The sequence below is a fragment of the Pipistrellus kuhlii genome, unplaced genomic scaffold, assembly GCF_014108245.1.
Source record: "Pipistrellus kuhlii isolate mPipKuh1 unplaced genomic scaffold, mPipKuh1.p scaffold_m20_p_8, whole genome shotgun sequence".
NCBI lineage: Eukaryota > Metazoa > Chordata > Mammalia > Chiroptera > Vespertilionidae > Pipistrellus > Pipistrellus kuhlii.
In genome coordinates this window covers 21,191,182-21,219,130 of record NW_023425584.1, presented here as the reverse complement: position 1 = coordinate 21,219,130, position 27,949 = coordinate 21,191,182, and the positions used below count along the sequence as shown (strand labels likewise).

Sequence of the window (27,949 nt, the reverse complement as noted above, 5' to 3'; positions counted from 1 at the left end):
ATCCTGCCCAGCCTTCCCACACTGCCCAGAGGCCCTGAGGGACTGGGGTGGGGCAGAACGCCTGGCGATGACGCAAGTGTCCTGCCCCATCACTCTGCACCTGTGTATGCAAATCAACTGCCATCTTTGCTGGGTTAATTTGCATATCACTCCTGATTGGCTAGTGGCATAGTGGAGGTACGGTCAATTTACGTGCTTGTCTATTATTAGGTAAGATATTAATACATAGAAAGGGAGAGGTAGGGGGAAGGGAGACAGAGATAGAGTCTTACCCCTTATTTCCAGCTACAAGAACAACACACTATCCATAACAACTGCCTGGGGAATGGGTATATATTTTAAAAACCCAGTACGACATGGTTTTTATGGCAGACTAACAATTTCATGCTCTGTGTTTTTGACTTCTTTTGGCCTCTCCATGGAAAGGAGAGAAAAAAGGCCTTCTCCCCAGAAGATAAACTTGCCATCTAATTAGCAGCCCGTGCAGCAGCCTGAAATTCTACCAGCTTTATCTTATTTTTTCTCCCAGACAGTTCCATTTTCTGCCAACTTTGTTATTTCTCAAAATGTGTTTCCCTGTTCACTGCCTTTTCTGTTATTTCCCTTGATGTTTCACATTATGTGATTCCACAGGAAAAAAGGATTCATCTTAAAACATACTAGAGGAAAATTTTGAGTCATTCTTGTAGGTGGGGAAGGTCGGGGTGGGGGGGTAGGGGAGAGGAATGGAAAGAGACAGTGGTTTAATTTTTGATTAGCTCGGTTAGGATTAATCACAAAATTGTTTGTGTTTTGTTTTTCAACTGCTATTGATGAAAGCATTTCTAAAATCTGTCTGCACACGTTTTCCTATTAGGGATTAGGATAAATATCACTGAAAATTTGGTGACCAAAAATGGACAAGACCTCAGAAATAGCATATGGCATTGTGTCATTTTTCACTGTGGAACATACAGAAACAAGAAGATAAATATAGCCATAGCTGGTTTGGCTCAGTGGATAGAGAATCAGCTGACTGAAGGGTCCCAGGTTAGATTCCCGTCAAGGGCACATGCCTGTGTTGAGGGCTTGATCCCCAGTGGGGGGTGTGCAGGAGGCAGAGGATCAATGACTCCGCATCATTGATGTTTCTATCTCTCTCTCCCTCTCCCTTCCTCCCTGAAATCAATAAAAATACATTTAAAAACAGAAGATAAATATAAAGTTGCTATCAAATTCAAGAATATTAGAGATGAAAATTTCCTAGGGCGACATTACAAGAAAAAGGTGTCGATGCAAACAAAGATGCATCTAGCTCTAAGAACCTTGAAACATGGCCCTTTTTAGATACCAATAAAGCTATATCCATAGCTAAATGGTGTCAGTTCTGCCTCCCACCAACAGATGGCAGTAGTGATTACTACTATCACTCTGATTTAGGATCAAATTGACATAAGATTGACCTTTCAGAATTGCTTGGTCTGGCTCCCATCCTTGAATGCACATTAGAATCAAATGTGGCCTCTGATTAAAAACTGTTGCTGGGCCCCACCACTGCTCTGTTGAGTCAGAATGCCTGTGAGGTGCTACTCAAGTACTTGTACTATATTGAAAGCCCCCTAAATGACCAAGAGCCAAGGCTGGAAGCCAAAGGATCTGAGGGGGCAAAGGGAGGGCTTTCCTACAGCTCTTTACAGTGGTTATCCTTTGGAGCATGAGATTATACGAGTTTAAACTTATTTTTATAGTTCTGTAGTGATTGAGGTTTTTATGTTATGCCACTCATAAAACTAGATTAAAAATAAACATAAAAGGGAAATCTTTTATGGATGATAAAAGTGACAGAAAAAGGGTTTCTATTTATAATATACAAAGAGTTCCTAAGAATTGATAAAAAGACAACTCAATAAAAATATGGGTAAAGGATATAAACAAAAAATTTAAAGAAAGCGAAAAGCAAATGACCAGGAAATATGTAGAAATACCTCCAACCTTATTTGTCGTCAAGGAGATACAAGTTATTTTAAATCTTAATTTTACAGAAGATTAATTTTATTAATATTTTCATCTTTTTTAAAATATATTTTATTGATTTTTTTACAGAGAGAAAGAGAGAGCTAGAAACATCAATGAGAGAGAATCATTGATCAGCTGCCTCTTATACCCCCCCACTGGGGATGTGCCCACAACCAAGGCACATGCCCTTGACCGGAATTGAACCCAGGACCCTTGAGTCCAAAGACTGACCCTCTATCCACTGAGCCAAACCAGTTTCGGCAATCTTTTCATCTTTACTTATTAAAAATGGACTATGAACCAGTCACTGTTCTAAGTCTTTTGTAATCATTTATTTTAATACTCACAACAATTTGATAATAGGTACTTATATTACACCTCTTTTTACAAATGAGGATAAATGAGACACACAACAGTTATGTGTCTTAGCTTAAAGTCACAGAGCTAGTGTTGGCTGGAGCTAAGATGGGTCCTTGTGTATTCTAGACAGGAGTGTCCTTACCCATTGCTACACTGCTACCTTCTCAGTAGTATCCCTGTTTGGAATGGGCAGAATTTAATACAATGACTGATTAACACCCTATTCTGGGATGACTATGGGCACTTGCTGGTGGGAGTATGAATCACAGAAAGATTTTCAGAAGGCAGTCTGGAAGTAGCTATTAAAACCAGATAACATAGACATCTTTTAATTAAGCAAATCCTATGTTAATAGAAACTATCCCACAAAAATAACACATAAGTTTTCGATAACACGTGTTTGAGAACATTCACGGCAGCATTGCTAGTAACAATTGAACTGGAGCAAAACCTGGAAACAACCTGAATATCTTATCAATAGAGGAATGACTTAGTAAGTTAAAATGTGCCCATACTTGAGAATATCTGCAGCTATTTCAAAGAAGATGAATTGACATGGAGGGATGTTAATATGACTGAGCAGATAAATGTGTATAGTATGACTTCAATTTTGTATAAATAAAACAAGTCATAGTCCTCCATTAATATTATGTCTGGGATCCCTGGCTGGTCACTGACTGCATCTGTCTCTCATCCTTGTGTAGCTGCAGCTTCCATACCCAGGGAAGTGTGGGATGATGCCTGTATCCTTGCTCCCTATCGATAGTCAAGCATATGGCATTATCTATCTCTTTAATCCTCACAACCTCCATGAAGCAGGAAGCTTAAGTGATGGTGAACTCATTTATCAGATGAGAACATCAAGGCACAGGTCCTTTTCTTCCATTGTACCACCCAACACTGCTATTTAAAGCCCACCTCTTTATCCTGGTGTGATCAGAAAAGGATCACGTGACTCCCAGAGTAATCTCATTAGCTTCTGGCTATTTAAAGGGAACATGCAGAGAATGGAGGCAGGTGCAGGTGGGGACCAAAGGACTGAGAATTAAGTGAAACGATAAGCAAAACAAAGGGAGAGGATAGAGAGAAGATTTCACTGGAGGTTAGGAGGAAAATGAGCTCTTTTTTAAAAAAACAGAAGGAGAATGTAAGTGGCGAAGAAGGAAGCCAAGCTGCCGGAGCTTGGCAGAAGGTCACTTATTGATCGACAAGTAAGAATGTGCCAAAGAGAAAGGCATAGAGCAGGAAGATTGTTTGCTGCTGTTTTCACAATGGGAGACTTCGAAGGAGGCAAGGGATGTAAATTTCCCAGGGGAAGAAGAGTGTGAAATAAGATTCTTATCAAGTACTCAAAAGACAAATTACCGTGTTTAATTAATTAATTAATTAATTTATTATTATTATTATTATTATTTTTAAAGCACTGGTTTTGATGTTGAACTAGGATCAAACCCACGATGGCCCTCGATACTGCCAGATATCTGAAGCTGTTTGGGGTTTAGGAAATTGGGACTAAATGTTCCCAGATCTCATGACAGGGTTTCTGTGGGCTCTCCCAGGGAAAGGAGAGTCTAGATTTGGGGGTAAAGGACTAGCTTCCCAGCAAGGATTATGCTGGAGTGTGTGTGAGTCAATGCCTCAACAAGCATAGAAAAGTAAGCAGAGTTGGTCCATTCCAGGTGAAAGTTACATTATCCATCTTGACAGGGGAACCTGCAGGCAGAAACTGAGATAAGTCAGGACAACCAGGGAAAACAGAAACCATATTATGGTTCAGAAGGTAAACAAATAGAGATGGCAGACTAGCTTCCTGCGTAAGCAGCAGCGGTTTGGAGTGTTCTTTCAATACTTTCTTGTGAATCTCCAAGTCTTTGAAGGACTCAGGACTCTAGTCTCTTCCCAACTGTTTTTCCTTCATGAGAACTCTCTCTTTAAAACGACATTCTGTTCAAGATATATTTATAGGAGTATGCAAATTTATTGGGTTGTGAATTATGGAATATGAGACAAACCCAGATCTTGAGTTATAACACCAAATAGAGGGTCATTTTTGTTTTTTTCTTAAATATACTGAATTTGATTTTAGAGGGAGAGAGAGAAAGGAGAGAGAGAGAGAGGGAGGAAAGGAGGGAGGGAGGAAGCGAGGGAGGGAGGGAGGGAGGGAAGAAGGGAGGGAGGGAGGGAGGGAGGGAGGGAGGGAGGGAGAGAGAGAGAGAGAGAGAGAGAGAGAGAGAGAGAGAGAGAGAGAGAGAGAGAATGAGAATGAATCATTCGTTTGTTGTTCCACTTAGTTATGCATTCATTGGTTGATTCTTGTATGTGCCCTGACCTGGGATCGAACCCACAACCTTGGTGTATTAGGACGATGCTTTAACCCAGTGGTCGGCAAACTCATTAGTCAACAGAGCCAAATATCAACAGTACAACGATTGAAATTTCTTTTGAGAGCCTAATTTTTTAAACTTAAACTTCTAACGCCACTTCTTCAAAATAGACTCGCCCAGGCCGTGGTATTTTGTGGAAGAGCCACACTCAAGGGACCAAAGAGCCAAAGAGCCGCATGTGGCTTGAGAGCCGCAGTTTGCCGACCACTGCTTTAACCAACTGAACTACCTAGCCAAGGTAGCATTTTCATTTTTTAAGGTTTCAAACTTAGGCAAGCTTAGTTTATAGACTGCTCGGAGCATCGCTCTCTCAGCATACACGGTACATGCAAATGCTGCGGCTCATCCCCTTTACTTCTTCCCCAGCAGGGACCGTTGCCAATAACGCTCATCTGCCTGAGTTATGGCCTTTCCCTTCGGATAATCAGTGAGAATTATGCAAAGGCACAGAGTCGCTATCAGACAGAAATAGAGAGCAGGCTAATTCCACCTGATAATTTGGCCGGGCACATGGTTTTGCCAGGATCTCTCTCACCACAGATGCTGGCAGGATGGTTTCCATAGAAAAGCAGTCCGATTAAAGGGGGGGTTTCTGGAAAGTCAATTTTAGTGTCCAATGGTGGACACTAAATGCACTTGCGAATGTCAGCCAGGTTAACAATGAGCTTGTGCTGGAGGACAATAGTGGGACTTTTTTCTTAGTGGTGAACAGAGGAGAAAATATCAAGAGAACTTTTTTGGTTGTTTTAAGGGAAGTGACCTACTTGGATGGTTTTTCTTCAGTGCTAACAGAAAATAAAGACAGAAGGTCTAACATCTGACAGTGGATCCTTTAATCTAGGCAGGGAATTCTGCATTTTTGGTGACGAATGGTTGGAGGTGGAGGCAGAGAATCTATAGGGAGATCTGCAACCCGAAGTCCAGAATCAGTTTTTAATGATTTTCCAGGCAACTATTTTATTGATTTTTTTACAGAGAGGAAGGGAGAGGGATAGAGAGTTAGAAACATCGATGAGAAAGACACATCTATCAGCTGCCTCCTACACACCCCCTCCTGGGGATGTGCCCGTAACCAAGGAACATGCCCTTGACCAGGAATTGAACCTGGGACCCTTCAGTCCGCAGGCTCTATCCACTGAGCCAAACCGGCTAGGGCTCCAGGCAACTGTTAATGCTATCATCCCAGAGCCACACGAGACTTGGCCATAGCTTCTTCCCTCTGCAGGAGCTACTACTAATTATATAACTTCTTAGTTCAGTGAGAATGTGAGAGTTCACTGTCTTTCAAAAACAGGCATTGCAGGGTAGGAACACACTTCACACAATTTATCCAGAGATACTCAAATTGATGATCTATTTTAAGTATCTCCTTATCTGTACTTATAGAATTTTATTAAGAACTAGAGACCTGGTGCATGAATTCATGCAATGGTGGAGTCTGGCTGGCTTGCCCCAATAGGGGCCTATCAGGCTGGGCTGGCCAGGGGAAGGGGACACAGGCAGTTGGTGGGCTGGCCCTGCCCCCCAGTTGAATTCCCGATTGAGGGGACAATTTGCATATTAGCTTTTTATTATATAGGATCATTCATGGGAATTTCCTTTAGGCCAGAAATGTGAACTCATTCACTGAAGAGTCTTAGATATTAGGGTTAATGTGTTATAGGCAAATTGGCCATATGATCAAGTTACAAATCCCTTCTTTCTCACTTGTCTTCATAGAACTCTGTGCTTCCATGAAAAGAAGCAACTGGGATTTATCAGTTGTCTCTCTGCTCTTAGCATTCCTGATTCCCAGCTTGAGGTCAGCTCTCATTGAATGGTAAGTACTAAAACCAGATACTGGGCTAGTATTATTTTCTGACAAGTCCTATGATGTACGTAATTTACTGATGATAAAACTGATACTTTGAGGTCTTAAATAAAAGGCCCAAAGTCACACAAAGACAGAGCTGGGGTTTGCACCCAGAGCTGTTAATCTAGATTTTTTTTAACCACCACTACTAAAGAGTTCCAACTGTGGACTTTCCTCCCTACCTGAGGATAAGGAGAAATAAGTCAGCCTCACAAATTTCCTAAGAATAAAAACCTTCTGTTCACACTTTTTGAACCAACAGGCACTTATTTTGTTTATTTTGAAGTGTCCACATGACTCATTCCTTCAGTGCCCACATCTCTTTGGGTACTGTCTTAACTCACATTTTGGGTTTGTTCACATAAAATACACTGTATTTCTCTTCCAAGGAATTTTAATGGGCAGCCAACATATTTTGGAACAGAAAAAGGGCTCCTCCATCAGTGGCCTGGACACACACATGGTTCCCTATTATGTGGGGGCCACCAATCAAGGTCCCTTACAAAAGCTCTGGGAACTGGGCTTGACTGTCTCTCCTGGGGAATGACCGGCTTGCCCAGTTTTGTTCACTCTGCCTCCAGTAGCCCACAAGACAATGTTTCTTGCTGCATAAGCTCGTGGTTTGGGTGTACTCAGTACTGGGGCTTCTCCAGCTGGAATTGCCCAGGCTCTCACATTTTCCTCGCTACTTGGTATTTTATTGAATGTAGAATGCAATGAAAATTTGGGCAGCATCTATTAATTTATGCTTTTAAACCTTTCCTGACCATTTTCTTACATCCATTGGCCGCTTCCTGCATACCCTCTACTGGAGGTTGAGCCCGCAAGCCAGGCATGTGTTCTGACCTCTTGGGGCATGGGACAATGCTCAACCACACTGGCCATGGCTCATGTTGCTTTTTTGCCCTTTCAAACACCCTCCTACCTTGCATTGTGGGATAGCAGGTTAGCCATAGTTTGGCCTTAGTTATCTCAGAGATTTTTGCCCAATGAAGGGACCCAAAGTGGCAACAATAACAAAGATTACTATGGCGATTACACAGTAGAGAGATCTAGCACCACACACAGAGCAAGCGTAATACCAAACATCTCCCCTCTGGAGTCTGGGAAAGCTGTGGTGGCTGCTCTTGTTAGATCAGTGATAAAAGCCCATCAGCAAATGCCAGGGAAACAAATCACCCCTGCCTAGAGCCAGTGGGCATTTGTCTCTGTCATTCCTCTGGGCATGGGGCTCTGTTCTCTCTGCATGGACAGCACCACTCATCCTGCTTTGGAGCCAAGCATGAGCTCTTTTCTGTGGCTCTGCACTGCTAACCAACCTCAGTCGCTTCACTCTCTCTCTCTGGCCCCATTCTTGCATGGAAAATTGAGGTAATGATTTATATGTTGTAAGCAGCTCTGACAGGTGCACTCTATCTGGGCTTCCTCCAGCCCCAGGACTAATCAGAAGCTTATCTTCTCCTCTGTGTAATAGGGAGCTGTCAGGTTCTATGACCCTCTGAACAATTCAATCACTCATGAGAGGACTCATCTTGGAGGGAGGACGCCTTGATAGTGGAGAAGCTCTGAGGAGGCCATGCCCTGACATGTATTAAAACAGTGGCAGGCAAGGGACTGGAGGGTAACATGGCCACCTGACAAATGCCATTTGCTCCCTCAATTTAAACTCTTCATATCCACCGGGAAAGTCCTAGGTGGTGCCTGCAGCTTTTCTATCTTGTCTTGGGTGCAGAACATTGAGATGTCTGAGCAAAGAGGATCTGTTTAAAAGCAACCAGTGCAGAGAAGAAAGGGCTTGCAATGCTCTTGGGAGAAAGAGCAGATTCCTTGGGAAGGGCTATGATTCCTAGCATGTCCTGGCCGTATGCTGCCTGCCTTGTCTCCATCATCTCCCTGCACTCAGCACCCCGGCCGCTCTGGCTCTTGTTCCATCCCCTGTTCTCCTGTGTGACTTCCTACCTCATGGCCTTTGTCCATGGCAATTCTTCTGCCTGCAGTGCTCCTCCTACTCTTTTCCTCACCTGCCTCCTGGCTTCAGCTCAATTACTAATTGCTCCAAAAATGATTCTCTGTTTTCCATGGATGAATCAGATCATTTGTTCTCCTGTGGGCCACACACCTCTCTTCTGAAAGCAAAAGAGCTTGTGAACTCCATGAGGGCAGAAACCATGCTCACTGCTATAATTCCAGGGACTGTCACAGTGCCTGGCTTGCAGTGGTACGGTGCTCAAGAAATACTTGTGGGATTAGTGAAAAAAGGAATAAGAAACCTACGTGGAGCCTATATTCTTTAAAAAAAAAATGGTTTGGAGAGAGGAAGGGAGAGAGAGAGAGAAACATAGATTGGTTGCATCCTGTAAGCACCCTGATGTGATTCAACTCATAACCTAGGTATGTGCCATGACCAGGAATCAAACCTGCAACCTTTTGGTACATGGGATGACACTCCAACCAACTGAGCCATACTGGTCAGGGCATTGATGCCTAAATTCTTAACTGATCTGACCATCAAGTAGGGCAAGGGCACATTTAATCAGGATTGTGCCAGTCATCTGAGAATTCATCTACAGAGATGACTTTACTCTGGGAAGGAATAATGGTAACCAAGTGTGGCCTTGTTTTGACACTTCTATCTCATTATGTAACCTTATACCTCCTGTCTTATCTGCACTGATAATCTTAGGCCCTCCACCCCCATAAGGTTTCTCTCTTAGATGCTCTTTGAATTTTTAGAACAAGCGATTTTTTTTTTAATATCAAACCTTCAGGGTTTCTAAACATCTGCATGTTTGGTACTGAAATAGCAGGATAATTGGATGAAATTTTCACCTTATGTCTGGATGTTTTGGCATTAAAGAGACAACGTCTTTATTTAATTCAAAGTTGCAGAACTCTCCCTCAAACTAATTATAGAAAGTGGGATCATAGAGCAGAGAAGAAAATGTTGAGAAGGATCTCAGGCAGTGATGAAATACACAGCAGATTGACTGTGATGTCTGGCATGGGTGCACGAAGTTGGTGCTATTGCTATTTTCAAATAAAAGCTCATAATCAGCTAGTTCCTCACTGGCTTGTAAATCCCATAAGGGCAGGGACCACACATGTCTATCCCTGACTATACATATGGAACCTTTCTCCTATAAATGCAGATTAGATAGATGATAGGCTCCACAAAAAGAAACATTTATAAACTGAAAGTTTTCAGATTGGCTGATGGAGGAGTATATGCTTCTAGAAGTCTCTGACGGTAGGATCAAGCCTCCATTGGTTCCAATGGTTGAACACTATTCCTGTTGAGAAGCCAGGCAGTACAGTGATTAAGGGAGTGTCTGCAGCCAGACAGCCAGAGGTGAATGCTGGTCCTGCCACTTGCTAGTGAACAACCTTGCACAAATTGCTTCCTCCATGGACAGCCCAAGTTTCCTCACTTGGGAAATGGTGGGGATAGTTTTAAGCTCACGGGGCTAAAGTGAAAATTGAAAGATGAAATGTGCAGAGTGCCCGGAACAGTGTCAGGCGCTGGTAAGTTCTCAGTGATCATTAATGAATTGAATGTCAAAGGGAGGTGCTATGAAGGGTCTTACACCATCACGTGATTCTGTACCTGGCGGCAGTAAGGGCAGAGTGAAAGTGCTAACAGGCTAACCCCCTTCCTCCCCCCCTCCCATCTGATCCTTTTAGCCAGCATTTCTTAAAGTGAGGTCCATGGCTGCACTAATCAAAACAACCGACCCACACATTCTTGGTTAATGGTCCATGACCAGATGAGGAGCCCAAGCCAGATTCAATGCATTGCTTCATTCACTGAGAAAAGACTTGCTATGACAAATACAAGCATCAGCTGAACTCTACAGTGGCTTAGTGATATGAATGGCTCATATTCTCACACAAGCTCATTATCTGGCTGTAAACTGGCACTGAGCCAAGGACCACGTGTTGAGCAGAATGTCATAAAAAACAGTAATCCCACGAGAAAAGGGCTTTCCCCGGTCAAATACGTTTGGTGGGAAAATACTGCACGCCATGTATCTTCCCTGGAGTTTGCTATCGGATATTAGTATATGAAAGGTCCAGAGAAAGCCTGGTGTAAATAAGTTTGTTTAAGATGGGGTTTCCCATATGTTCTCCAGCAAGAATCGTTTGTGAGCGTGTATGTGCGTGTTTGTTTTGGCCACTGCTTTTAACATTATTTTTCGTTTTTTCTGGAAAAGAACTGAGCCCAATTGATCATCTGATCACAACAAATAAGAGTGTGACCCAGTCTCCTCCTCTCGAATACATACAAATCCAACACCTTTTAGTTAGAAAATGCCTTTCCTTCTGGCTCAACCATTGTAAGGAAACCAGAGAATTAAATACTAGTCCTGTTGATAATAATTTCCTTGGACATAAATATACTCTTATAAAATGTTTTCCTCCAGCCAGTTTCTTATTTGTATAGACTACAGAAAAAAGAAGGTATTATTTTATATACCAACCTTTAGGGAAATATCTAAAATGTATTTCTCTGGTAGAGATGGCATTTAAAATACATCAATGCAGCACTGAAGCCTGGTTTGCAACATACCGGGATCAAAGTGATCGTTTCCTCTACTGAATTTGATTCTAAATCCATCTATGTTAATTTTTTTCTCCAAAAAAAATAGTAAGTGTAATGAGCAGAGGCCCTAGAATTCCTCTTGAGGTCTCGAACAGCTATGCGAATAACTTGGTAGCAAAAGGGATCTAGGCATATATTTCTGATTTCCTGTTAAGTCTAATTAAAAACCAAATACAGCCGAAACCGGTTTGGCTCAATGGATAGAGCGTCGGCTTGGGGACTGAAAGGTCCCGGGTTCGATTCCGGTCAAAGGCATGTACCTTGGTTGCAGGCATATCCCCAGTAGGGGGTGTGCAAGAGGCAGCTGATCGGTGACTCTCTCTCATCGATGTTTCTAACTATCTCTAACTATCTCTCTCCCTTCTTCTCTGTACAAAATCAATAAAATATATCTAAATAAATAAATAAATAAATAAATAAATAAAAACCAAATACACATCAGCTCTAGGCTTTGCCGACATCCTGTTTTCTTGAGCCATGCACTACTTGAGAACTGCGTGCCATTTACTCAATAAATAGTAGATGCCAATGTCTCTCCCGTTACACTCGTGATTCAGACAAATCCATAGGAAAGACTCAGAGAATGGAAGTACTTTTCTCCCTGAATCACCCAATTACATCAGGATCTTCCACTTACGTTAGAAGTGCACAGACAGCCCTTGAAAGGGAAAATCATACTGTTAACTTCTCTTTTGAGAAAAATCCATCTGTGTCGGTATGAATAAGGCCTGACACAGTGACAAGAGTCTCGCCTGCAAAGTCCGAAAAGGGCCAGCCACCTGCCCTGGCCGGGCCAATCCTTCCCGTCGCCGAAATTCAGACCATTTCATGACCAAAGAGAAAATAGAATAGGTTATGGTCTAGCACAGTGGTCGGCAAACTCATTAGTCCTCAGAGCCAAATATCAACAGTACAATGATTGAAATTTCTTTTGAGAGCCAAATTTTTTAAACTTAAACTTCTTCTTTTTTTTTTTTTTTTTTTAATAAGTTTTTATTGTTCATATTATTACAAATGTTCCTTCCCCCCCCACACACACACCATTGCTCTCCTCCACCAGGTTCCCATCCCGCCCTCTGCCCTTTCCCCTCTCCCCATTGTCCTCATCCATAGGTGCACAGTTTATGTTCAGTCTCTTCCCCCGCCCCCCTCTCCCCTTTACCCCAAGAATCATCAGTTCACTCCCCTTCCATACCTCTGATTCTATTATATTCAACAGTTAATATTGTTCATCAGATTTTTTTAATTTCCTTGGTTTTTAGATTCACTTGTTGATAGTTATGTATTTGTTGTTCATAATTTTTATCTTTGTTTACTTTCTCTTCTGAAAGAACCTCCTTCAGCAATTCATATAATTCTGGTTTGGTGGTGATGAACTCCTTTAGCTTTTTTTTATTTAAACTTAAACTTCTTCTAACACTGCTTCTTCAAAATAGACTCGCCCAGGTCATGGTATTTTGTGGAAGATCCACACCACATTCAAGGGGCCAAAGAGCTGAAGGTGGCTCGCGAGCCACAGTTTGCCGACCATGGGTCCAGAACACTGTCCTCCTTCATGATAATAAGCAACACCAAAATAAACTACTCCAGAGGCCATGGAAATGGCGAGATTTCCTCCTATAAAGTGATTCTTTCCCTTTCTAACACGGGGGGACTTTTCAGCTTCCCACTGTCACAGCATGTGCATATGGGGGTGTCACCTACTAGTTCCTGTCACAGTCCAGGGCCACAAATACCTCTCAAAGGGGTGGGGGAAGCAAGGGACAAACAGAACCTGATCTCAAACCAGGTCCAGGATTCTGCTTCTGTTTCCATTTATGCCGGATCTAATCACTGCACGGTAAATGCAGCATAAAAAAAGGACGTGTGGAGAGGAACGAAAACATCTTATTGTCAGTGTGTATGCACTCTGAATCCAACCCAGATTTGGAAAGCCAGGACAAACACGCATCCAAATGAAAGAAACACAATGAACTGCTGGTCCCCAAACACAGCACAGCTTTGAACCTTTTCAGTATCTTCATCAGACCTCCTGAAGCTCCCGGTGTCCAGGCGAAAGACAAGATGGAAAGGGAGAGGGAAATGGTAATAGCAGCACATACTGGGCATCTGCTGTCAGCGTGGGGCTCTGCGTTGTTAGCCTGACCTCGGTGGGAAGAATGTCCGGTGAGTTCCATCTTACAGGTGATGGCTGAGACCGGGTCAGAGGCATGGCCCTTTCCTGGAGTCTCTAAGGTATTGTGTTAAGATTGAAGTCTCTGGCCGAAACCGGTTTGGCTCAGTGGATAGAGCGTCAGCCTGTGGACTGAAGGGTCCCGGGTTCGATTCCAGTCAAGGGCATGTACCTTGGTTGCGGGCACATCCCCAGTAGGCGGTGTGCAGGAGACGGCTGATCAATGATTCTCTCTCTTTGATGTTTCTAACTCTCTATCCCTCTCTTTTTCTCTCTGTAAAAAATCAATAAAATATATTAAAAAAAAAAAAAGATTGAAGTCTCTGGAGTCAGACAGAATCTGGTTAAAAAAAAACACGTGACTCTGCCCCTCAGTGTCTGTAGCCCTTGGGCCAGTCACTTCCGTTTCTGAATCAAATGTCCACATCTGGAAAATGCGGATAAAACAGTACCCACCGCGAAGGGCTGCTGCCAGGCTACCATGAGGTGGTAAAGGGCCTAGCAGAAAGCCTGGCACACAGCATGTGCTGAACTGATGCCTTCAGTGTTGTTAATGTCACAGCACACTGGCCATTGGGTAGGCTGGCCCCCTGATTTGAGGAAAAAAGTACTTGAGTTGTAAAGGGGGGAACCGCTCACACACAACCTAAGCCCTATTGGCCTGCTGGCGCTCACTCCGAATCAGATCAGTCCCTTAGTGGAAAGGCAACCATGTTTTGAGAATAAAAGTGCCCTCAGATTATTCTATATAGGACCGTGAGGCAGGAGGAGGGAAGATGACAAAGAAAGAGCTTACAGAATCCCATCAGAGATCCTCCACTTTGGAGCAGACCTTGCAGTCCCTGTGTCCTTGGCTCTCAGGCCCAGTTGGTCTCCAGGACGGCCTGGGATACAGCTGAGAAGCCTGGGTAGATCCTTTGGCCCTGCTCCTGGAGATTCTGAGTCAGCCAGTCAGCTGACTGGAGACGGCGTAAGACCCGCCCAGTCTTGCGATCACCCATGACCTAGTACACCGTGACCCAGTTTCCACGCGTCCTTCTGGCCCACCTCCCCCCACACCAAGTGGAAAACCCACCTCTGCCCAGGGCAAAGGAGCGCCTGCCATCTGCTTGGCAGGTCTGTCTCTAGTCCCTGCTCACTCATCTTTTGGTTTACACCGAATATTCCGATGAACATACCAGATGGCTCTTCTAATACAAGAGGCAGGAGAGCAGTATGGAGTTTAGAAGCATGAAGACATGACTTCAAGCCCAAGCATTGCCGCTTACTAGCCATCTGACCTTGGCCAGGCTACTTAACCTCCCTGGCTTTAGGCCCCACGTCTCTAAAACGAGGTCCATTTCAATCCCTACCCGATAGGTTTACCTTGACTATTAAATTAGCCAATATATGCCCGGTGTCCCTGGAGCACAGCAAATGCTCAATGAATGTTTGCTGCTCTTATTATTTTATTATTCCAACCGACTTAGTTCCTTTGTCTGACACGGAGCCAGCTGACACTGTCTCATTGACATGAGACTAAGAACAGGACAGGGACATCCGCAGCCCTTACTCCCGAGAGGCGACACGTGTCAGATACTCAGGCTCGTCCGTGAGGGCAGTGCCTGAGGTTCCTGCGGAGCGCTTTCTGATGCCATAACTGAAACCCCATGACGCAGACAAATACAATCAGATAATGATGGCAATCAATAACGGTAACATAAATTATTATTTATTTTCATAACCACAGAGCCCGCGCGCCCCGCTGGGTTACACACATCACACGCCAGCATTCCCTTTCAGGGCCGTCAATCAATGGGAGATCTCAATATCCACCCGCTGAGGCAGGCGGGGAGGGAGGGAGCGGAGGGTGAGGAATTGCCCACGCCAGAGTGACACGTTCACGGAGTTAATCTAATCTGGGGGGCCATCCAGGGGCCATTGTGAGCCCGTGAATATGGAACAGGCTTGATTGATTTTTTCACTGCGGTAGCTAAACACTTCATTGTTATTTGCAACAAATATAAGGATAGATGACACGGGAAAAGGAGTGGCTATGAAGCCCACCTCCCTCTTCCCCCCCCACCAGCAGCCATAAATCACAAAATGAATTCTGGAAAAATTAAAAAAATGGTAGGGGTAGGCCGTATTGATGTCCTAAGAGGCCTCAGTTATGAAAGCATAAACCCCAAATTAAAACCTGGGGCAGCCACGGACAATCCTGACTCAGCCAGTAATTTGCCCTGAGACTGGCCTGGGGTTACCCATCCTCCGAAGCGAGTATCACCAGGTGGTCATCGCAGAGGCAGCAAGAAGGATAGAGCCAGAAAGCATTAGATTCTCAATTCTGCCTCTCAGGGCTTCAGTCTCCCCTGCTATACTGGGGAAGGTACCACATTCCTACTATTGATACTACCGTGTTTCCCCCGAAAATAAGACATCCTCCGAAAATAAGACCTAGCGCATGGAAAGATAAGACATCCCCTGAAAATAAAACCTAGCGCAACTTTTGGAGAAAAAATTAATATAAGACACTATCTTATTTTAGGGGAAACAGGGTAGGAAGAGGAAAATGGCAATTCGAGTCCTACTTGCGTCCCAGGATCCTAGGGAGTATCAGATGGGGCTTCCAGCATGAAAGATCACCTATCTTTCAAGATGCTTCATGATAACTCCTTCCTCGCCACTTCTCTTCCTCTGAACTGCACGGTGATCTGTGCTTTTCTCAGGACACGTGCCCTATCCAGAGTTCCTCAAAGCCTGGCCCAGGGACCACTTGCAGCAGAGCCACCTGGGAGTTTTCCAGGAGGGGTTTTGTCAAAGATGTCCCTGCAGACAACCCAGATGCTCTGAACTGGAATCCATAGAGAGGAAGCTGATGATGATAGTCTAAAAAAGCACTGCAGGTGACCTTGGGGCACACTTTGAGAACCACTGATTAATTTCATGCTGCAGCCCTTTGCAACCTGCCCCCTCCTTGCCCCTTGAGGACAGGGAGTATGTGTCACTCCTCTTTGTAAGCTATACTTTGTAGTACATACTTAGCACAGTGCCTGGCATGCAGTAGGTACTCAGTAAATTAGATAAGCAATGTTCTGAAAAGTTCTTCACGTCAGGGACCACACAGCACATAGCCCTGTGTAAGGGTGGCGGGCAGAGGCTATGGGATCAAAGAGCCTGGGCTGCATTCTTGGCTTTGCCATTTATTATCTGTGAGGCCTTAGGCCAGCGCTCACCTTCCTGAACCTCTGTTTACACATCTGTAAAATGGGCATGATGCTGAAGTTACAGAATTGTGATGAAGAAAGAATTACAAAATGTCCATGAAACTACTCACTCAACCCAGAGCCTGTCACTAGGGATGTCTGATGAAACATAGTGGCTATTGTTAGCAAACTTAATTCAGTGGTCTGTTCAATCAGTTCTTTAGAAAACAGATCAGGTGGTTAAATTTATTTTTTTTCACTAAAAGTATAACTTTTGGCCGGGACCGGTTTGGCTCAGTGGATAGAGCGTTGGCCTGCGGACTGAAGGGTCCGGGGTTCGATTCCGGGCAGGGGCATGTACCTTGGTTGCAGGCACATCCCCAGTAGGGGGTGTGCAAGAGGCAGCTGATTGATGATTCTCTCTCCTCGATGTTTCTAACTCTTTATTCCTTTCCCTTCCTCTCTGTGAAAAATCAATAAAATATATTAAAAAAAAAAAAAAGTATAACTTTTGGGGAAATAGCTAGTCTGTTTATTCTACCTGCCTAATCGTATGGTCCATTAGCAATAATCCTTAAGAAGTCCCCTCAGAGCTAGGAGCTGGTCAGCACTGAGGCTGATTTGCCCTGATGTCTTAGACTAGGGGTGTCGAACTCAATCAGAGAAGGGGCCAAAATCTAAAATCCAGCCTAAATCGCGGGCCAAATGGTTTACTGAACAGTCATAAACTGTCATTGTGATGGAAACGCAGCGGAGTGCAGTGATGACAGCGCGGTGCGGGCCACATTGCAAGGCCTGGAGGGACGGATTTGGCCCGCGGGCCTTGTGTTTGACACATGTGTCTTAGACTGTGGCTGGTGTGTGTGTGTGTGTGTGTGTGTGTGTGTGCATTGCCACCAGAGGAATCTGCAAACATCAGGGTCATTCTAAGTGGAAACATATTAATTCAGGAAAGGCACAGGAATGTGTGTGTCCCGGGTTGAGAGGAAGATAGAAGTGGTCACCAGCAGAAGGCATGTGTGTAAAAACATGATGACATGGAATCTTTTCTCTAAAATCAGGGCATCCATTGTGTGCCCGCCCTGGGCAGAGAGGCCTTTGCAGCCCTTCCCCCTTGCATTCTACTCTCCTCTAAACCAAGCTCATACGTTATGAAGGCTTTGCCACACAATTCTGAGAGACTCACTAATGAAAGTGCCCTGTGATCACGAATTATTATTTTCTTAGAAAGCTAAAGCTGCAGGAAGTCATAATGAAAAGCATCAGATTTGGGGTCAGATGGGCTGGGTTTGAATCCCAGCTTAGCCATTTCTTAGTCATGAGGTAAACCTCTTGCCTGCTCTAAACCTGTCCCATTCCTATTCATTTGACAAATACTCCTGAGCGCCTACTGTGTGCCATGTGTCGCTCTAGCTGCTGGAGCTGTGGGAGAGTACACAGTGCTGTTTCTATTGTACTTTCATGGAGCTGACACTGTAGTGGGGAGGGGGGGAGGGGCAGGCAGTGGACACATGATGTATCAGGCGAGGACAAAAGCTAAGGAGAAAGGGCAGGGTAAGGGCACTGAGAGTCAATGGGAAGACTGATTTGAGAGAGAGAGTTGTTGTTCCATTTATTTGTGCATTCATTGGTTGCTTCTTATATATATCCTGACTAAGGATTGAACCCACAACCTTGGTGTATTGGGACAAGGCTCTAAGCAACTGAGCTACCCGGCCAGGGCCAGCAGGCTCTTTTCTCTTTGGCACTCCAGGAGAGTTTCTCTGAGAAGGCGGCACTTGAGCAGAGACTTAAGTGAAATGAGGGAGTAAAACTTAGGACGATCCAGAAAGAATTACAGAACCTACCTGGGAGAGTTATTGGTAGGATGAAACGAGGTAAGGATATAAAATCCAGCACGTGGCATATAGCAAGCATTCCATAAACGTGGTTATTACCATAATTATTATTAGCAGCTGTAAGCAATTTCGGATAAAATACATTCGAACTTGAGCTCATTACATCCCCTTCACTTGGGGGGAGGTTATGACACATCACAGCTTGGGGGCTCACACCTTACTCTGCACTTATAACTGATTAAAGCAAATTTCAGCCTGGCCCAGGTTCCCAAGGCCCCGGCAGTCAGCCATAACGAAGGAAATCATAACTCCCGGCTCAGCGCGCCAAGTGCGTTCCCCGCCACCCAGCTCCCATCCCAGGCTGACCCAATTACTTGAACTCTGAGCTTCCTCGCCTAGAGAGAGCTCCGAGGGCTTCTTACTCCTGGGTAAGGGAGCTGGAGAAAGAAGGGGATCTTGCTATGTGCATCTACATAAGACCTCAAGGCCTCTGTTTGTCCATGAAGCTGTCAGGGATCCGGAAAGTCAAGGTGGGGGGGGGGGGGCGTGAGGAGAGGGAGAGGGAGAAAGGAAGAGACACCCTCACCTGGAATAATAATGGCACTAATTCTTAAGAAAACTATTGCAGCCCTAACTGTTTGGCTCAGTGGATAGAGCGTTGCCTTGCAGACTCAAGGGTTCCAGGTTCGATTCTGGTCAAGGGCATGTACCTCAGTTGCAGGCACATACCCAGCAGAGCGTGTGCAGGAGGCAGCTTATCAATGTTTCTCTCTCATCAATGTTTGTAACTCTCTATCCCCCTTCCTTCCTCTCTGTAAAAAATCAATAAAATATATTTAAAAAAAAGAAAAAGAAAAAAAAAGAAAACCATTCCAGGCCGGATGTATGTCCAAGCTGAAGAGCCAGAGCTCTTGACTTTTAGCCCCAGCCCTAGAGTAACCAGTTGACGGCCACTGGGCAAGTCACGGCCTCTCTGACTCTGCGTCGTGTTTAAGGGCTCAGGTCCCAGACCCACGTCAATCAGGGTTTTATTCTTAACCCTGCATGACCTGGACATGCTATTGAACTCCTTTGAGCCTCACTTTGCAATGGGCATTTTAACAGTGAACTACATGTCATGGGGTAGCTAACATAAACAGTGTGTCCAGCATGGTGCAGGGAATATAGTAAATGCTCAATAAACACTAGATGTCGGCATGTTCACCTGCCAAATACCTGTCCTGCCCTTCTCAGCAGCTGTTCAAAAGCTGAATTAGGGATGAGGTAAGAAAACACTTTGTGATATAAAAGGCACTTTATAGCTGTAAGGTGTAATTGTTAAATTATCATGATTATTGCTTGAATATTATGAAACTGAGCAGGAGATAATGTTTTCATAGAAGCACTTCTCATAGTCTCTGGGTCACAAGGGATTGGGTTTGAAAGGCCACCTTTCAGGAAGAAAAAAAAAAAAAGGGGGGGGGGGGGAAACGGAAAAACAGCCATATTTTTGCTTTGAAAAGCTGAGCCTCTCAGCACTGAAACAGAGCAGGTTCATTACTCAGTGAGGATTAATTAGCTGTCGGGTATTATTAAACGTTCTCACTCTCAAGATCCACACAGAACTGGAAACTCTGAAAGGGAGCGAGAGGCAGTCACAGCACAGGGGGGAGATGGGCGGGGGGGGGGGGGAAGCCACAGTTGCTGGCAATGCACATTTCAATGCCGAGCATGTTAGTAAATCATAGTCTGATTAATATCACGTCAGCCCATTCGCTGTTTGGAGTCATTGTTCGGAACCTACAGTCCGCAGGTAGCCTGGCTTTCTCTTCCTCTACCACTGGGATCAAGAAGGAAAGGAGGCTGTTTTAGTCAGTATTCGCCCGGAAAGGATGCTGGGGTGTGGACATTTACCCTGAGAAATGGGGTATTTGAAAGCCTAGGAAGGCAGAGGAGGTGAAATCAGATGCAAATATTTACAATTTTATAGCAAAGGTGTCTCCCAAACTGGTGCAAGAACTGTTGAAATGGTTGGAGAGTAACAGAGGCTCAAAAAAATCAACTGCTGGAAGGAGGCTGGGCGACCAGAGAGCCCAGTGACAACCACCACCTTCAGGGGCTTGTTGCCACCCTCAGGGGCTCATATCCAACATGCAGACTCCTCAGACCGCCCCACTGGCTGAAGAGAATGCCTGGGGCTGGGTCCTGGGAACCCATGTTTGTAACCAATACTGTGGTGGCAGAAACGCTGACTTTGTCTGATCCTCTGCCACTTAGAAAGTAAGCTTGGAGAGAGCACATGTGAGTCGTTGGCTCAGGATCACCCAGCTGGTTAATACGGAAGCAAGAACCAGACCTGGGATTTTCTAACTCAGCCCCACCTCGGGCCTCCTTCCTTGTAGAATGCATACAAGTCCACTTCCCAACCTCACTGTCTCACTCTGGGGACAATCTCTGCTCTCGTGGAAACTCACATATAGACCTTCTTTCCTCTCTATCATGGGATGGCGTTTCCAGGGCAAAGGACAGGTATAGAAAACCCCATAGGATGCCAGGGACAGCAGGCATTCATAGTGTGGACTACGTCTGAGAAATCCCCTCCTTGTAGCAAGCAAGAGCAAGGGAACACGTGGGCAGAAGTTCACGTTGTAAATTTCCCAGTGGCACCTACTCCATCGGTTTCTCTATAGGATAGGCAGGTCCTAGGGGCTGGAAGACCATCTTATATCTTATTCCTTTTGTATCACTTGCATAGTGCTTTCTGCTTAGCAGACATCAGTGAACAGTTTGTAAATATACCAATATAAAAAAAGTGCGACAGGAAAAATGAGTATGCATTTTACTCAGAGGCAGAGGCCTGCTCACAGCGGGGAGTAATAAGAGCCACACTAATGATGAGAGTGATGCAGAGTAACAGCAGGGAGCTGACTTTCTGTGAGATGAGGCATGGGCTAAGTTCTTTATCACATGCAACGCAGCACCGAATCCTCCCAGCTGTCCCAGGAAGTAGTGACCACCTTGTGCAGACGCGACATCAGAGGCCCAAGGCGTTTAGGTACCATGATCAAGGTCATTAGACAGAGATCAATGGAACCACAGTTCCAAGCCAGCACAGACGGACTTAACCTTCATATTCCTCTTGCTCCACCCTCCAGTCTCCCAGCCCCGAGCACTTAAGAGTATTGGCCTGGTCTGGTGGGATGGGCTCGCAGGCAGCCCTCCAGGCTGAACACTCTGGCTGACAAGAGCGGGCAGAGCAGCCAACGCAAGTGAAGACCAGGCACTCATCAGTAAGCACTAAGTCAACGGAGTCTGTGCTCAAGCAGCGCCCACTCAATATACAGATGAACAAACGAACGAATGAATAAACGAGCGAGCGAATCAGACACACAACCATCGTTCACCTCCCATCTCTGCTTCTAAACCTGGGGTGACAGCCTCTCTTCCCCAGATGTGCTCCGCCGTCTCTGTTCTCGCTGCCGGCCTGCAGCGGAGCAGCCGCTGGCTGGAAGCACGTATTTCACACGGTTGGAAAAGACCCCTGGGGCCAGAGCCGGCCCTGACATGTGCTCGCTTTACCGCTCACACCAGACTCATCTAAAGCTAAACTCATGACTCAGGCTTGAACCAATTTAACCCAGATCGGGAGAGCCTTCCCTTAAAAGTCCACTTTTAGAAATCTATTTTTAACACCGCTTCCCCAGGCACCCTTTCCCGGTCTCCCAGAACCAATGTGATTTCCCCCTCCTCTGATCCAACGGCAGCTCCCTCCGACTCACACTGCATCCGTCTCCCTCCATTTAGTGTCAGAGCCGTTTCTGCATTAGCCTACGAACCCTTTTTCCTTACCAGACAGTGCATTCCTGGAGGGCAGGGCGGAAGCCACTCAGACTAAGAGTACGGGTCGTTTATGGAGGCCCAGCCATGGAGGCAGGGCTTTCCACCTCACTGCATTTTATCCTCATAAATCCATGGGCCGTCAAGGTGAGGGTCATGGTCTTGCAGATGGAGAAACTAAAAATAACTTGTGTGACTACAGCTCAAAAAGCTGAGTGGTTCTGGTAAGCGGCGGAATCTGAACCCGGTCTTGTTAGATTCAGACGCTCATGTGTGTTTTATTTTGTACTTTAAAAATACATTTTTATTGCTTTCAGAAAAGAAGGGAGAGGGAGAGATAGAACATGGATGACGAGGGAGAATCACTGGCTGGCTGCCTCCTGCATGCCACCTACTGGGGATGGAGCCTTAACGGGGGCATGTGCCCTGACTAGGAATCAAATGGTGACTTTCTGGTTCATGAGTCGATGCTCAACCACTGAGCCACACAGGCTAGGGTAGAGGTTTATGTTTTGAATGGGGTCTTCAACTTCCCTTCTGGGTAGTCCCATCCGCTGTATTTTGAGTACAAAGATGCTCCAGATGTTTAAGCAATGAGAACAGACAGAGGCTAAGCACACAGGAACACATGCCACTGGCCACGTGGACCAAGGAAATGCATGGGCGTGTGGTCAGAGGAGCTTGGCACCTGTCCTGCCCCCCCATCTGCCACCGGAGTCTCAGGCAGGCGTGTCTCTGCTGGGTCTCCCTCCCTCTCACATCACAGTTGCAACATTCACAGCAGCCAGCAGGTGGCCAACCTCAGGCACCAAGATGGTGGCAAAAAACAAATAAACAACAGCCTTTGGACTCACCCGCAGGGTTGTGATGGTGGCAGGATCCCGGAGCCGGCCCTCCTCATCTTTCAGGTTGTAACCCTCTGGCCGCTTGTCGCGCTCGCTGACTTTCCACAGCTTCACAGTTTTATCTGCGGAGGGCAACCAGAGGACATCAGCATTACAGTGCGGGAACGCTGGTAAAGGCGTTTCCCCCCGGGCTGGGCTGGGAGGATAGGGAGAGCCGGACGTGAAAATGGGAGAAACTGCCACAGAAGCCGGCTCGTGTCAAGGGCTTTGGTGTGTAAATCTTGTGTCACTTGAAGGCAGAGCTCATGTTTCAAAACAAAAAAAAAACATATATCATGTAGAGACACATGGTCTTTCTGACAATGGGCTGTTAAGTCTACAGCTCAGACGTTAATTCTGTTCATTCCATAAAAATATTTATTGGACACAGAATAACAAGAATAACTAATATATAAAATTAACATATATAATATGTATGTTATATATTATATGATTATATTAGTTACTCTGAGAATAGCTAATATATAAAATTAACAATGTTAGCACTTTGCCTGGAGAATTTATTGAATGTTCACAAGTACCCTGAGCGGTAGGTATTATTGTTATTCCCATGTTTGCATTGTATTTCACTAAACACTGCCCTTACCATGGCCCAAGAGGCTCTCCCTGGCCTGCACCCCTACTTCCTCATCCTTTCTGATCTCACCCTGCCACATGGCTTCCTCATAGCTCTCGGTCCATGCTAATCCCACTGCTGCCACAGGACATTTGCACAAGCTGTGCCTTCTGCCAGGAGAGCCTTTACCCTCTCCTTCCCGTTGCTCTCTCCCTAGGCCCCAACTTCAGTGGGGCCTTTCCTAACCAGCCTACATAAAAAGGTTTTCCTCACTGCTCTCCAGCCCATCTTCCTCCTCTGTTTCTCCTCCTAGGACACTTCACTGCTGGAAATCATATTGATTATGGCTCCCTCACCAGAATGTACAGTCAGTATAGAGGCAGGGACTGTGCTGCTCATTACTATACCTCCAGCACCGACAGCAGTGCCTGGGACCTGGCAGATGTTCAACAAATACGAGTTGGATGGGTGAATGAATTCCACCGGCACTGTGCATGCTGCTAGCAGCCCAGGGAAATAAAAGTAAGGAGAGTCATCAAAATGCTCCTTTCCCCATGCGGTATCCTTGGAGTCCCCGCCTGGAAACCACCTTCCTCACCTTTGTCCTGTCCCCACACTTTATTTCACTTGCTGACACTTGTCATTTTCTACAGCAATAAATCGTGGTGAGAAGCCCAATGCCTAGAGGGGCGGGGCAGGTCAGGAGATGAGTGACAGGGGCAGGAGAGATGGGGAGGTACAGACCGCATGCCCCACCTGCAGACGTTCAGTTTCATGTTATAACGAAGCATGTTCGGGCCAAACAGATCGTGCCTGTGGGCTGCTGGCCTTTGGGAGGCTTCCTTATCAGATCCTGCATTCATAAACTTGTACTTGTTCTAACTTCTCTTTTGGAAGGCAGGGACTCGGGTGCCTTCTCAAATCTTTCTCTCAGCCTGCACGAGGTAAGTGTGGGACCAGACAGCCTCGGCCCCATCCCCACGCCAACTCCAGCCAGCCATGTGGCCCAGCACTGTGATTCCCACCCAGCAGGCGCCTACCTAGTATTTTTCAAGTGACAGACAAATGGGACTACCAGATTGAGCAGAGAAACAACTACGGAACACACCGGTACACCTAAATTTCAGATAACGTGTAATTTTTCAGTACAAGTATGTCCCGAATATTCTAACCCAGTGGTTGGCAAACTGCAGCTCGAGAGCCACATGCGGCTCTTTGGCCCTTGAGTGTGGCTCTTCCATAAAATACCATGGCCTGTCCGAGTCTATTTTGAAGAAGTGGCATTAGAAGAAGTTTAAGTTTAAAAAATTTGTCTCTCTTGCCAAAATCGGTTTGGCTCAGTGGATAGAGCATCAGCCTGTGGACTGAGGGGTCCCAGGTTCGATTCCGGTCAAGGGCACGTACCTTGGTTGTGGGTACATCCCCAGTAGGGGGTGTGCAAGAGGCAGCTATCGATGAATCTCTCTCATCGATGTTTCTAACTCTCTTTCCTTCTTTCTCTCTGTAAAAAAGCAATAAAATATATTTTAAAAAATTTGGCTCTCAAAAGAAATTTCAATCATTGTACTGTTGATATTTGGCTCTGTTGATCAATGAGTTTGCCGACCACTGTTCTATGAATAAAGAGACTTAGCTTCTCTGAGCTTCAGTTTCTTTATCTGTGAATTAAGGAAAGCCAGGACTTCCTCATGGGGCTCTTATGAGGATTGACTGAAACACTGTGCGTACAGAGTCTATAGCAGCATCGGGCTTCTAATGGTGGTTCACAATGGCAGCTGTTATTAGAATGAGCAGGTTGAGCAACTATTCTGCAATAACAACATGTTGCTCTGACCGCGTTAGCATCCCCCAGGATGATGTCAGCACATCCCACTTCCTCTGTGTGAGACTGTCTGGGGAGAGAAGCAGCCCTCTCCCTGCCTTCACTAGGATTCCCTTTCTCTCTCACCCCCTCCCCACTGCTCCTTCTCCCCTCACCAAAGCCTTGTCCTCGGAGGTCTGAAATGCACCCCCTTGGGAAGTGTGCTTTCTGCAACAATTTGGACAACTGAACAAGTAAGTGACGCTGTTTCCTAAGGTCTGGGGTCACTCGGGTGGGTCATGCTGGCTGCTGGCAGCCTGGCCAGGCCGCTTGTGTGCGATCTGTGCCCTCACCCGGCTCTCCCGGGGCGAAGGCCAGGAAACCTTCCCAGGCCAGCTCTCCTCTAGGCCTGCCCCCTCTGGATATCCTGCCACTGAACTGTGACAAAAAGGAAACATAGGTCATGTTTATACAGTCACTTGATTAGCTACTGATCAGCTGTGCTTTTGAAGAATGCAAATCAGTGACTTTTAACACCAAATATTTTCAATTGCTTGCCATCCCACTTGCAAGTCAATTCTTTCCTCACATTTTTCTTGTGAGTGATAATTGTTATGTAGGGAAATAGAGAAATCATAGGTAAAGCATAAGGAATAAAAATCACCTATAATCAGTCAGGGACAATCATTGTTAACCTTTTGCATAGATCCTTTTAGTTTTTCTATGCATTTTTTTTGGGGGGGTGGGGAGAACTAAAAGCCAATAATATTACACATATATGTTTATTTTCTCAGTTTAAGTCCCTCTTTTCATTATACAAGTGTATAATTATTATTATATAACCAGAGGCCTAGTGCATGAAAATTTATGCACTGGTGGGGCAGGGGGGAGGGGGAGGGAAGGGGAGATGTTCCCTCAGCCTGGCCTGCACCCTCTGGCACTTCGGGACCCTCGGGGGATGTCCACCTACCTGCCAGATTATGCCTGCTCTTCTGGGGATCGGGCCTAAGCTGGCAGTCAGATATCCCTCTGGCAGCCTGGGAGCCCTCGGAGGATGTCTGACTAATGGCTTAGGCCCATTCCTCCCGGGGCGCAGGACTAAGCCTCAGTCAGACATCCTTAGAGCTGCCGAGGATGTCTGCTGTCAGCCCTGTTTGTGGCTAAATGGAGCTCCCCTGTGAGGAGGGGAGGGCAGGGGTGAGGGGCAGCTCCTGTGTTGAGCATCTGCCCCCTGGTGGTCAGTGCATGTCATAGTGACTAGTTTTTCCACCATTAGGGTCAATTTGCATATTACCCTTTTATTATATAGGACTATAGAAAATAAAAATTAGCATAAAAGTAAAAAAATGAAAATCTCCCTCAATTCCACTAGACAGAGCTATCTAGTATGAAAACCTTATATATGTCCTTTCATTTAATTTCTGTGAACACATAACTGTTTTAAATAGATATAACATGTTATACATAGTTTCTGAGTATGTTTTTTCCTAATCATATCTATCTATTCCAACATCTATTCCTATACATATATAATTCCTAATAGTGTGAATTTAATAATTAAAGGCCAAACAATGGGAGATTTACTAGTAAACTATAGAAGAATCATACAGGGGAATGCTATGCAGTCCTTGAAAATGTTATGGAATTTAAGGAGAATATTTAACAGTTAGGAAGATATTCCTGTTATTAAATATTATATAAACAAATCTGGTTGCCAAACATTGTACAGAATATACCACATTTCTGCTAATAAAAAAAAATCAAATTTATCCATGCTCTTTGATGTTTTCTTTAAAAGACACTTACAGTGGTTCTCTCTGGATGGGAACACATTATTTTCATTTTGCTTCTGTTTTCTAATGGCTTTGCAATGAACACCTAATGGATTTGCAATGAACACCTAACTATTTTCGTAGCCTATCTACCAACTAAAATATACTAAGACAGAGACAGAAAACTAGGCAAGGCAATGTGTTTTCACCTTGCAAATAATTTTAAGGCCTAGATTCACAACTGAATGTTGGTTTATTTTTCATGAAAAATTGTAAAGTTATATTCTAACAGAAAGTAAAAACTGTATCCAATGATAATGCGATAAGCACAATTGTGTTTCTTTAAAAGAAGATAACTGATGGTGGATTCAATCCAATTCCCCATGGTTGGGTTGCCTGAAGTCATTCTTGACTTTATTATCACACAGGGTTTCTTGACTCCCTATCTGAAAGCTTTGTGGATGAGGAAGTCTGAGGAACAGGTGGCTGTTCCTATGAGTAATGACGTTTTCTATACTCTGGCTGCCTCTCTGAGTATTTATCATTACTTTTGGCAGCTTTTAAACACAATCTTATCATCTATCTTCATTTTCTCTTTTGTACAGTAATTCCAATTGTCTCCCATTAATTTTCGAATGTTAACCTATTTGGCTTAAGGGGAATTCTCAACCTCAATATTAGTATAAAAAAGAAAATCCCAGGAGAACATGAG

The 27,949-nt window shown here is 44.9% G+C and overlaps 1 protein-coding gene across 5 annotated transcripts in view; it reads right to left on the bottom strand.

The window, feature by feature from the left end:
* PPP2R2B (protein phosphatase 2 regulatory subunit Bbeta) overlaps window positions 1–27,949 on the bottom strand; it is a 355,769-nt gene that overhangs the window by 47,722 nt on the left and 280,098 nt on the right. For all 5 annotated transcript variants that reach the window (XM_045576478.1, XM_036425348.2, XM_036425347.2 and 2 more), the window contains one exon: window positions 23,058–23,170. In XM_045576478.1, the coding sequence (XP_045432434.1) occupies window positions 23,058–23,170 (113 nt within the window). The remainder of the gene's footprint in view (window positions 1–23,057; window positions 23,171–27,949) is intronic.